The sequence below is a fragment of the Mustela putorius genome, unplaced genomic scaffold (assembly GCF_011764305.1).
Source record: "Mustela putorius furo isolate JIRA1106 unplaced genomic scaffold, ASM1176430v1.1 tig00000145_pilon_pilon_pilon, whole genome shotgun sequence".
Classification (NCBI taxonomy): domain Eukaryota; kingdom Metazoa; phylum Chordata; class Mammalia; order Carnivora; family Mustelidae; genus Mustela; species Mustela putorius.
Window position 1 is genome coordinate 41,088,062 of NW_025421294.1, and position 12,347 is coordinate 41,100,408.

At 42.2% G+C, this 12,347-nt stretch overlaps 1 protein-coding gene across 4 annotated transcripts in view; it reads right to left on the minus strand.

Moving 5' to 3' along the window:
* TENM2 (teneurin transmembrane protein 2) overlaps positions 1 to 12,347 on the minus strand; it is a 1,128,378-nt gene that overhangs the window by 59,258 nt on the left and 1,056,773 nt on the right. For 3 of the 4 annotated variants that reach the window (XM_045075621.1, XM_045075624.1, XM_045075623.1), the window contains 3 exons: positions 10,854 to 10,997; positions 9,977 to 10,226; positions 2,445 to 2,465 (listed from right to left, as the gene is read on the minus strand). In XM_045075621.1, the coding sequence (XP_044931556.1) occupies positions 2,445 to 2,465; positions 9,977 to 10,226; positions 10,854 to 10,997 (415 nt within the window). The remainder of the gene's footprint in view (positions 1 to 2,444; positions 2,466 to 9,976; positions 10,227 to 10,853; positions 10,998 to 12,347) is intronic. The other variant, XM_045075622.1, reaches the window with a different exon arrangement.

Sequence of the window (12,347 nt, forward strand, 5' to 3'; positions counted from 1 at the left end):
TACTCTTGTTCAGTGTGGATATGAATAAAGTTGACTTTTTTTTTTTTTAAAGAAATTTGATGTCTTGCTGATATCACACCCAGAATCTGGATTACTGAGGGAGGAGACATAGGTTTTGAATTTGGGTAATAGTGAGGCCACAGGTGTGAACCAAGATCTGCCAAGGCCCTAAGCTACACTAGGACAGAAATTCTCTTGTGTGTGAGAAATGTAATAGGAAGGCACTAAGCCTCAGAGACTTGGATCTCTTTCTCTGCCGTGCATCTAGCTGTTCTATATGCTGCAGATCAGGACAGACTAAGACACAGGAAACTCTAAACTCAACACTGACACAGCTGGTGACCTGAGGTAAGTCTCTTGGCTGTGTTGGGTCCTAGATTGCTGGTTTGGATAATGAAAAAATCAGGTCATTGCACATGTCCCTTTTGGCTCAAAACCCTACCGTTTCTTCCCTTTGCAGTGTCTGTCGCGTTATAAGAGGTTCCCAACAGAACAGGAGCTCATGCTATTCCTATACTGTTATTAAATCACTGCCTTTAGGATACCTCTAGTCAATGCCTCTCTGCCCTAGGGTGGTAGACAAGGTTTTGATGCCACATGCTGAAAATGAGCACAGGCCTCTTGTTTTTCAGTTATTTTTCCATTGTAGTTTGGAATTATGGGAAGGAAAAGGATAGGAGAGGTGAAGGCAAGATGAGGGGATGATTGTGTTGGATGCATGTGTCTTGTAGACATCAGCTGGTAAATTACTAATTAAAACACCCCTATTTGGGTTCTTCCCCGATTTAAGGAAGAAAAGAACTATGAAGCTATTTTTAGGAACAGTTTGTGAATCGAGACCATCTTTAATTCCAGCTTCTCCTCAGGTTGCTATTAAGACACATAATTGAACTGGAAGTCAAGGTCTTTCTAAAATTCGAGCCTAGATCACTTGTTTAAAAGAGTAGGCTACCAGGGTTCCTTTTCTTTCCTTCCCTACCTTCTTCTTTCTTTCTTTTTTTTTTTTTTTTTTTTTTTGGCTATTAAGTCTTTAGAGAATATCCACATATGCAAAACAAATTAGGGCAGAAAGGGAAAACTTCATGCCATTTTTTAATTAGATGCTGTACTTTGTTACTGAATGAATAGTGGCTGGCGTGATCAACAGAAGGATGAGGGCACTGCACATCTGTGCCTATCTATGAGCAAGATAATTAATTCTGGGCTTTCTAGGGAGCCCGATTCAAAGAGGCTTTTCAAAAACTCTGGCAGAAGAGCAGATGTGTGAGGATGTGGGGTCAGTCATTGCTGGGGTCTTATTCTTCCCCATGGTGTCATACCCATCCCAACCAAGATTCTTATAGAGACTCTTGGGTAGATGGACAGCCTTGTTTCCATATCTGTGGCTATGGTGAAAGTCAAATGGGGTATGTGAATTTGAATGGAGAGTGTCCTTCCAGGGCATTGCTGATTTTTTTTTTTTTAAACTTGGCCCAGTTGGGGCACCTAGAAGCATCCCAGATTTGGAGTATGGAGGAGGCGGCCAAGGGCTTATATGCATGGCTTTTCCACAGACTTTGATGATCCTGTAAAACCTGACTCCTCTCTATGTCTAATTCTCATGTAACATCAGGAAGAAGTCCCTTCCCTGTTTCATTTCAAGAAGTAAGAAGAAGCATTCCCTTGAGTTTTAAAATACGTCATTTTGCTTTTCTATCTTCTTCTAAATAAAAAGGTCACTTTTCCTCCATTTCAGTGCAACCTGGGGTCCTGACATTTTCGTGACTTTGTAATGGGAAGCTCCCCAGAGCCATATGCACACATATGTGTGTTGTGCACTATATATGTGAATTTTACCAATATTGTTTTAAATGATAACCTGGAGCAGTTGAATGACGAAGGCTATTTAGACGAAAACTACTTGGACTACGCCCTTCCTACTCCTTAAAAGTGATTTAACTCTATGAAAATTCCCAATGCATCTGACTGTTGGATTCATTCTGACCAGCAGATTGGCAATTAACTTGTTTTTTTTTAAATGACCATATATCCAGGGGAAAAAATCATTAATGAGTTGAAAATGAGTTTTTGACCCGTTTCCAGTTCATTAAAGCTTTTGTGAACCCAGTCCAGCATTTACAAAAGCCAGAAGTTTGCCTCAACTGTTTAGCCCAATTATGGACCGCACTGAGCAGTCGGGATAAAAGTTCGCTGAGGGTTCATTATCTTGCACTTGCATCTCCCGGAAATTCTAATTACTGTCAGCTTATTTGGTTGCTTTTTGACTGCATTTCATAATTGCTAAAGCTTATCATATCCACAACACACAATTAGCACATAAAAAAAGTTACTATATTTGGTACATAAAAATACACAACATTACACAAGAAGCACAAAACAAAAAGCAAACACAAGGAAGCAAACGAACCATATCAAATTATACGGGAAAGAGTTCTTGGTCTTACCTATGTTTAAACTCTTTATTTCTTTATAGAAAGAAAACAGAAGGAAAAAGAACAAACAGTTAGCTGAAGAATTGATGATAAAGCAAACACAACATTTTTATTTCTTACATAAAGGGGCCCAAAAAAAGTCTTTTTTTTTTTTTCCCCTTCTGGATGACAGCTCCTGATTCAGTCATGTGGGGAGCACTCCTGATTTTGGACTCCTCCTGGCCATTGAAAAATCTAGACAAGAATGCTTGAATTCTCTGACCAGCAATGTGGCTGTCCCATGACATAGGTGGCAACAGGTGAAACAGGTCTTCCGGCTAAAGAAAGGATGCCAAATAGGTCACCTCTCGAGTGCCAATACCTATTGATGAGTAATGGCTGCCAGGAGGGCGGGAGTATGATTCTGAAGCCGAATGCAAGCCCAACTGTAAAGAGTGTTGTGACTCATTTGTAATGTCTGTCCTGGGTGTGGGAGGGAGCCTGGTGCCACCTGTGCCGTCTATTTGCCATTGGTGCATTACAGGGTAGAGTCCGCACCACCCAAGAAAGCCTCTTCCCAAATCCATCTGCAGTTTGGCAATCATTCTCTTGGACCCTGAGAGTCTTAACCATTTCCTATCCCTGCTCCATGACACCTTCCCTCTCCCTGTCTCATTCTGCATGTGTGGGACCCCAAATATGCATTCTTTCTTACAGATAACACCCATAGGTGAAATTCATGGCTATTAATATCCACTCATAACTGCAGCCAAAGACTCCGGTTACTGTTCCTTTTCTGGGAAAGTGGTAAATGTTTTGTTTGTTTGTTTTTGTTTTTAGAACAAAAATACATGCCAGTTTCAACAGGAAAGTGGCTAGAGTTAACACCATTAGGCGAAGAGGAAAGAAGCTAAGGTCTCAATAAAGAGAACTGCTTCTCATTCCTGAGGCTTCTAAGACCACAGTGGAAGGAGTCCTTAAACCCTCTTCCCTTCTGGTTGAGGAGCCAGGTTTCAGGAAAGGGACAAAGAGGGCTTAATGTCCTGATTCCTGCTTAGGTGCAGCCTGGGCCTCTGCCAGGGGCCATGCTTAGTAGTGGGTTTGCACAGGGATTACATTTTTATATTTTATTCCAACGTGTTAGTTTTCGTTAAAAAAAAAAAAAGTTAATTAAATGATGCTGATAACTCCTGAGCTCTGACTGACATAGTGCAATTTAAGATTCATTCTGCAAAGCCTGGTATGTCAGGGTGGCAGCCGGGAATTCTCGCGTCTATTTTATATTGCTTAATGAAAGTGAAATGTTATCTGCCACCAGTGGTAGTCATATTTGGCTCTTAATTATTGCAATATCAATTCCAGTTTTTTAGTCAAGATTTTGTGAAAAGACTGGATGGGATTTGGGTCTGCAGACCTGACCTACTTCTTTCCCGAGAACATCTGCTTTAAGTTGATTAATATAATATCTATGCTGGGGAAAGGAGAAGGGCAGGAGTGGGGAGACCAAGTCACTGAGGGTATAGTCCAAATGATAATATGGATATGAGCTTTGGAGAAAGGCTGAGTCACTGCTATTCCAGCCCAGGGCCATTGGCAGAGAGGGTGCTTAGCAGCCAACAACCTAAAATAGCAGCACTGAGTCAGTCTATGTAGATCAGCACTGGGGCCTTCCTTACAAGGACAGACCTAAGCTGTGTGTCCATGCCTCAATGATGCAAACCCTTTAGGCAGAGCCTTTGAGGGCAAGGTGGCCTTGGATTCAAGAATCAAGATGGCTTAGCTCTGCACACTGTGTCTCAGTGAGTCTTCTGGGAGGTCTTCAGGGCTCTCCAAGCACACTCAGTTCATCATGCAGAGCCCTCATCAGGCTGTGTTGTGATTTATGTGTGTGTGTTTGTCTTCCAAACTTTGTTGTGAATGGGAGCAAGTAAATATGGATACGGCATACTCATTTCCTTGGTGTTGATTCTTAGTAGCGAGCCCTTGAGAGAGAAAGGACTGGGAAAATGGGTTCTTGAGTGAGAGAAGGAAGAAATGAGGCTGCTTCCCTTAGTGCTGGGCAGACCATGCCTTGGACTTGTTCCAGTCACTCATGTTCTGCTCAGAATCACAAAGCTGCAATCAGTTGAGACTATTGCCTCCTTCCTTTCCAACTATCTCTATGCCATAGAATAGGGTAAAACTGGAGTGGCCCCAGTTTTATGTTTGTTTGAATTCTAAGGAAAGGGAAGCTGGTTGGGATAAATTTAGTTTAGATTTGGGGGAGCATGGTTATGTGACTCATATGGAGTTCTTTCTCTGTCTAGTTAGATTATTGCTAGTCATTATGGTAGAGGAGTGGCTTTCAGATTCTGCAGATTAATCTAGCATTATTAGTGGGAGTGTAATGCCCATGTCACCAAATGGGTGTGGCTTGGCTTACTCTGAGTGGACCCCTAGCTCATTCCATCGATGTTAATGGCCTCCACAACTTGAGAGACATGGAACCAAGGACAAATTCCAACACAAGGCAGGACACAGGTCTGTGTCTCCTTTAACTCAAGCAGGGGGTCTAGAAGCTTTGGTGTGGACCAAACACTACTCTAGGCATCAAAGGGCTAAGACGCCCGAGGTGCCTGCTCTACAGAAGCTTACACACTAGTACCCTGAAGACTTACACAGAATATTTCACTATTACCAGGACATCAATGACAAGTTGGCTCATGAGTGTCCACTCAAAGACTACTCAGATTATTCACTGTACAAAGAAACCTGAAGTGCCCAGAAATACTATGAAAGAAGCTTGATCAAGGTTTTCCCAAATTTTAAACTCTTAACAATTTTCACAACATCAGCAGTAATCAATTGTGAACATGAAACATTTACTAATTTATCAATTATCTGAAACACATTTTGACTATCATTATCCTAGAGGAAAGACAGAATATTGATCTATTCTTTCTATAGATAATGACAGTATAAAATCATTGTCATATTAAAAGATGATCAAAGAGTATGCAGCCAAAAAGTGTAGGAAAATAAATATCATGGAAGTGTACTAGTACTTAATGAATAAAAAAATTTAGGCAACTTATCTGGACTTTGTGATGTCTGTACTAACTTTCAGTTTTTCAAAATGTGTAATTTGTTTTGGTTTCTTTTCTGATCCTGAGTAATATTCAGTTTCACTCTGAAATTATGTAAGATTCAGGCTCCATGAAAGCTGGACCCGTCTTAGTAAAAGGGCTTTGAAAACAGTGCCAAGAATTGCTCAAAGTTTCATGGGAATATTGTGGTTATTGTTTTTCTGGGGAGGGATGCTGTGTTGTATTTTGTTTCATGACCTTGGTGTTTATACTCTGACCAGACAAGGAAAGCATTTCCTTGGTAACTAGAACCATCTATTCCTCCCTAACATTCTATACTGGTATCAAGCAGCGTCTCCTGTTGAAATTCTCAGGCGAAGCTTATCTTTGGTGAATGATTCTTCCAACCTCTGCTGCCCTTGCCCTCGTTCCTAGGCTCCCACTTTTTTGTGACTCTTCCCTCTTCAGCACTAACATGTCTGGACTGGACAGTTCCCTTCCCTAAAGCTCTTCTCTGATGCAATGTGGCTGTCGCCCCACTTCAACAGCACTGTCAGAATCTCAGCATGGGGAAGTGTTTAGTTGGGAAGTGGAAGTGATATTTAATATCATAATATAATTTTGAATTTGGAAAATACTTTTTTTTAAGAATTTCAAATATCATAGAAAGTGTGAGATTCTTATGTTTTAGTACAAGAGGTCAAGTTAAGAAAAGTGAGAGAGGCACTGTCCCATACCTTATAATTTATTGCCTTAATTTGTGATCCAATCCCTAAGATAATCTCAAGTTGAGGAGGAAGGTAAGATTTTCCCAAAACAGAAATGCACTCTAGGATGTCAGTGACTGATAAATTTACTCTATAAGCCTTGGGTTTTCCAAGGATCACCTAGAGAGGGTGTAGTTGTAAGAAAGGAATTGGGCTGCTAAGAGTGGATAACAGGTTTTTTGGGAAAGTGGATGTTGAAAATGTCTTGAACGCCAATGGAACTGAAACATACAAGTGATGACCATTTTACCTAAGAAGGCAGCTCTTTTTAACATTAGAAGTTTTCCAAGTGTGTAGAACTTTGCCCCTGATGTTTTGGATAGGCAAAAGGAGGAGGAATAGAGAAGGATAGTGAAGGAACCATGGGAACATTTATATACAATTCTGATTCAGAGACTCAGCTCTGGGGTATGAAGTGAGATTGGAAGGGCACCGACTTCTGAAACGAGATCATTCAGCTGCCAACTCACAATGGAGAAAAGACATAAGCAAGACAGTTCTCTTTCCCCTCCTCCTTCCCTCTGCTGGTTACTGTTTTGAAGAGAGGGGATTGACAGCCCTTTGTTTTCTGGTATGTAGTGGGAAGAAAAGAAAAATCAAACCAGTGTTCTTGTAAAAGCTTAACTTTTAATCATCTCTGGATACTTGACTGATGAAAGCAAGAATAAGTCCAGAGGTGGTTAAAAAGTTTAAAAGTCAAACCAAACCAAAACACACATCTGTTGAGGGAAATTGGCAGTTACACTCCCTCTAGCTTGATGTCACCATGTGGGTGAAGCGTGGCTTGTTCTGAGAGGGCCTTTAGCTCCTATCATCAAAGTTGTGGCCTCTACAACTTGAGAGACCTGGAATCAGGGAGAAAGTCCAACAAAAGGCAGGACACTGGTCTGTGTCTCCTTTAACTCAAGCAATGTGTCGTGAGCCCCCGGTGTGGACCAGGCAGGGCCCTAGGTATCAAGGGGCAAAGTGCCAAAGGCATTTGCACTCTAGAAGTGCAAACACTAGGGCCCTGAAGACTTGCATGGAAATAACTGAAAAACAAGGCAGTAAAGAGAGTCAGTTTTGGTGGAAAACTAGAGTTGAAGTGACCCAGAGGAAGGTGAGAATTATTTTTGCAAGGATGGTCAGGCTTTATGGAAGACAGGAACCTTCAAAATGAGCTTTAAAGATGGACACAATGAGGCAGATTAGATAGAGAAAGTATTTAAGTAGAGTGAGTAGCATGAGTAGTTTGGAGCCAGGGATGTAGCTGGCAAGTGCTGGTTTGGCTGATCACCTAGAGCCACAACAAAGAAGTAAGCGTGAAATGTGGACAAATTGCCAGATTTAAAAAAAAATGCCAGATTAAAAAAACAAAAACAAAAACGCATCCCTCATGGGAAAGCAGAATGCTACCTTCACCCCCTTCCCTGCCTCCTTCCCTGGCTCTCCACTGCCTATGGGAATCCTGAAGAGAGGACTCTCCTAGGATAAAAAGGGAAATAAATGTTTTGGGAAGGAGACCTAGCTGGGGAGCTCTAGGAAATGTGGTTCATCTGATTATCAATTTGACAGCTTGAGGATTATCTAGCCTTTTCTATTTTATCTCTTTCCTCCTCTCATTGTTCATCTTTTGGTTATTATACCTTCCTAGTCCACCCCATGGCCTCCCCTTGTTTCCATGATGGGTCATTGGTTCTTCTAGAACAGTGAGTCTGAATGGTCTCTCCCTTCCTGGTGCCCATCTGTGACCCTCACCTGGGCGCCCTTTGAGCCTGTTTCTTCCCCTCCTAGACCTGTAGAGCTCAGCATATGCTTGGCTAACATCATGCTCAGTAAATGCCCACTGGATCTCTGAGGCTATGACCTTCTTGAGGTGGAGTTGGGGTTTTCTCCTCTCTCTCTCTTTCTCCTTTAATCCCTCCCAGTGGTTGGCACAGTTGCAGCTCCCAGGAATACTCAGCAGCACTTGCTGATCCTCCAGTCACTTATCTTTCTCCTAGAAGGGGCCACCAAAAGGCAGGTGCAAACCTGCTACTTCCTCTAAGTCCTTCACGTGGTAGCTGAGGCTACTTCAGAAGGCACCACCACCTATGCAGCTGCCCAGGTCAAAATCCTAGTCATCACCCTTGATTCTTCTTTTTTTTTTCTTTCCTCTATTTTATTCCACCTGATCCATCAACAATTCCCATCACATTTACTTTGAAAATATCTCCCAGTTGGAACACTCCCTTATCTCCCCTGCTACCCACCACCATCACCCAAATCCTGGTCAACTGTTACACTTCCCTGTGGCCTTCTGTGCCTCTACACTTGCACCCTACAGTCCATTCATTAACACAATGACCAAAATAATCTTTAAAAAAGGAAAATTATGTCATGTCAACTCTACTCCACTTCAACATCTAATAGCCATGCATTGTAATGAGAATATAATTTACACTTGTCAACAAGGTCGTAAGATGCTGAAGCATTAGTCCCCTTCTGACCTTTCTGACCTCCTCAGAGACACTTTCTCCTGACCTCACTACCCTCCAGGCCATATTGGACTTACATCAGTCTCTTAAATAAACCAGATTATTTGTTTATATCAGGGCTTTTGCACAACTTACTCTCTGCCTGAAATACTTTTTCCCAGATCTTCACATGGCTGACTTCATCATTCAGGTCCCATCTCAAATGTCACATAGTACGAAATGTTTCTCTGACTACTCTGTCTCATATAGCTTCCTTAACCCTCCCAATCCCCACCATAGCCCTAGTTTTTACCCTGTTAGGTTTCTCTTAATGCATCATCATTATTATTTTTAATTTGTCCACATGATTTGAAGTTCCCTATCAGACCACAAATACAACAACTAGGGCTTTGCTTATTCCCAACTGTCCCCTCCTCCCTTGGCAGATAGTCTTGATACATATTACACATTCACCAAGAATTTTATCCCTTATTATAGACTTCATTTCTTCTCCAGTTACAGAACTAGGTTTGAGGGCCTGGAGTTAACTTTCCCAGGAAGAGAGTTTACAAGAACTTTTGCCCAGCACAGAGGAGTCTGGACTTCACATGTAGTAGCAAGCAATGACCAGGAGGACTCTATCAGGTGTGGCCAGAAGTTGCCTAGCAAGGCCTATGCAGCAATTCTAAGTCATATCCTAGTGAATGTGCAAAGAACCAGAGAATTTATAGAAAGATAGTACAGAGAGACACTCAATATAAACATGTGAATTAGTCAATGAACATCTGTGGTTCTCAAACCCTGATGTACCTCACCAACTTCCTCAGAGCTTGTCAAGGATAAAAGATGCCTTGGCTCTTCTCTAAACTTACTCAATCAGTGCTTCTGGGGTGGGCTCCAGCAGTCTGTAGTTTTAAGAAGTATCACTTCTGAAACCACTAAAGCAGACCCATATCTTGAAGTCCTGGTTCTTTCTCTGGGATGTGTCAGATTCTTGTGTGGAGGTTTTACAAAACACAGCTACTCAGGTCCCATCTCAAGCACCATGACCTAAAGCTTTCACCCTTGTTTTTAAGTCAGGTGTTAACAATTGTATCAAATACATGGGTTGTGTTTCATAGATTCAAAAAACAATTTCCCAACCCTTATTTGATTCTGCACCTAGGTTTCAAAGCTCAGCCCATTATGTGGAATATATATTCTCTGGAGAATCCCCAATGTAATCATCATTTACCCAGTGAAGCTCTGTAGCAATGGGAGCAAAAGAGCAAAGGAAGGTTTTCTGTGTGGCCACTTACCGTAACTCCAAAATGCTGGTCACGTTTCGGGAGGGAAAGATGCGCCGGATGTAATTGAAATCTCCAACGAAGAGGCTCCCATCAATTCCAACAGCCAGAGCTACTGGGGCCAGCAGCTTGTTGCCTTCGGCAAGGCCGTTGCAACTGGGACAGGAAATGCTTCGGCGGCGGCCATTGCCCATGATGCTGGTGATGATGGCAGGCTGCTGTGTCAGGAACTGGTTCTCCCCAGTGCCCTTGTGTAGGATTCCTTGGGGAAAGGAATTGGGGATGGTTACTGCAGCCTTTGCAGGAGGATACTTCTATCGGCTTATGGAGGGCAAGGGGCAGTGTTAGAAGAGAAACAGTAGGAAATTTTGACCTGTGAGGAACTCCTTTATTACCTCATGATGCTGAGAGAGCTGTAATGGGGCACTGACCCCTAAGGTTAAGATATCATTTGTAGGGGTAACTGAAGAAGAATTGTGAGGTACACTAAGGCAGATGGTTGGGGAAATACAGCCCAACATTCTTTGACAGTTAAAAGGGGAAGATGGAGGGGTGTGTGGTGTGGCTCAGTCGGTTAAGCATCTTAGGCTTTGTTTTGGCTCAGGTCATGATCTCAGCATTGTGAGATTGAGCCCCACGTTGGGCTCCCCACTCATTGCAAAGTTTGCTTGAGATTCTCTTTCTTTCCCTCTCCCTCTGCTTGCATGTGCTCTCTCTCTCAAATAAATAAATCTTAAAAAAACTTAAAGGAGAAGGTGGAAAAACCTATGAGTATTTTGGACATTTGATGAAAAATGCTGAGGGAAGAGGACAGTCTACCCTTGAATGTCAAGGCTGCAGAGAAGGTTCTGGAGGAGCTGTATTTGGGAAAGAAAATGAGCCCACATACCACTTTTAACGTTGAGAATGTGATGCTTGTCCAGAGACCAGCCACCGAGGTTGGAAGGGTCCAGCTCGAATCCTTGAAGGAGGGCGGTCCTTTTCTCCCACAGAATTAGACTGGGGCAGGTCTCATACTCAAACCCAACAGACACTGAAAGATAAAAGTGGGTGGGGCAGAGTGGAGAAAAGAGTTTCCTTGATTACTCCGGAGCTTTCCGGCTGGAATGAGAAACACATGTTCATGGTAATTCGGATTCCTTTCCAGAAACTCACTCAAGGAGGCGGGTTGATTGCTTTTCTCCTTGTGATTCCACACAATATTAAATTCAGATTTCAAGCTGAACTCAGCCTTGAAACTTTATACAGTAGTACTCTGTGGGGATAGAAAGACTTTTCCCATGAACAGCTGGCTTTCAAAAATGACCCTAGTGACGTAGAAGGAGAAGCATCATTTAAAAATGAAATATAACTCTCCTTTAGAGATGGACAGGAGACTGTTTCTCTCAGGCTGCTGTTCATGGCATGCATTTATTACACTCGGTGTTATTTATTTTAGCTCCCGAGGAGGAAGGCCTATGGAAGCAGAGTGCCTCATTTATAAGGAGACTCTGGAGGCAACAGCTTGTGTAAGTTAAGGCTCTCTATATGATCACTTAGGATTCCAGAGAGTGCCAGGCAAGGCAGGCACGGGGACAAAGCCTGCCAATTATGTGACAATTCAGTGGGGAACAGCATCCAAAGACTGTAAAAATCTTGCATTTGCCATATAGACAAATGGGAGAGGGATGTGGGAGATGAAGAACTTCAGTTCTAACTCGGTTCCTGCTCACACTTCTCGTGGCTCTGTTTTCCCCACATGTAACATGGAGCAAGTGAAGCCTCAGTTTCTCCGAGAGATGTGGTAAGGATAAATGAGACAAAATGCCAAGATGCCACACATTTCTAAAGGCAACATTGCTTCAGAAATACGAGGTGCTGTTATTACTTGTATTCCTACTACATTACATTCTTAACTATGTGTGCCACCTCTCGGGATTTTCCACGGCTTCTTTTAGATCCTGAAGTATAGGAGCATTGATATGAATGGAAGATATGTTTTAGTAAACAACAACAACAACAACCCACATATATTTCCTAACTTGTCCTGTGAAAATTCTAAGAAACAACAATCAACCCAGAAGCAAAGAGAATTGCTGGTGTCTGGCTTGTGGCCTTGAAATATTGTTTCTTATTAAAAGGAAATCAGGCAGGGCTCCTTGACGAAATGGCTGGAGCAAGAAACGTGTAAGATGAGACTAGGCCATTTTATTATACCAGAGAGCAAGGAAGAAATAAAAATCTACTTGAGTTATGTCAAAAGAATCTGGGAGTCAGTCTGATGAGTGCCCCACTGACCGAAAATGGGACAATTCAACCATTAGTAGGGATAATAACTTCATTGGGTTGAAACATATTAGATACATTTTATTCTATGAGTTCATGATACTAGAAAATCAATTTG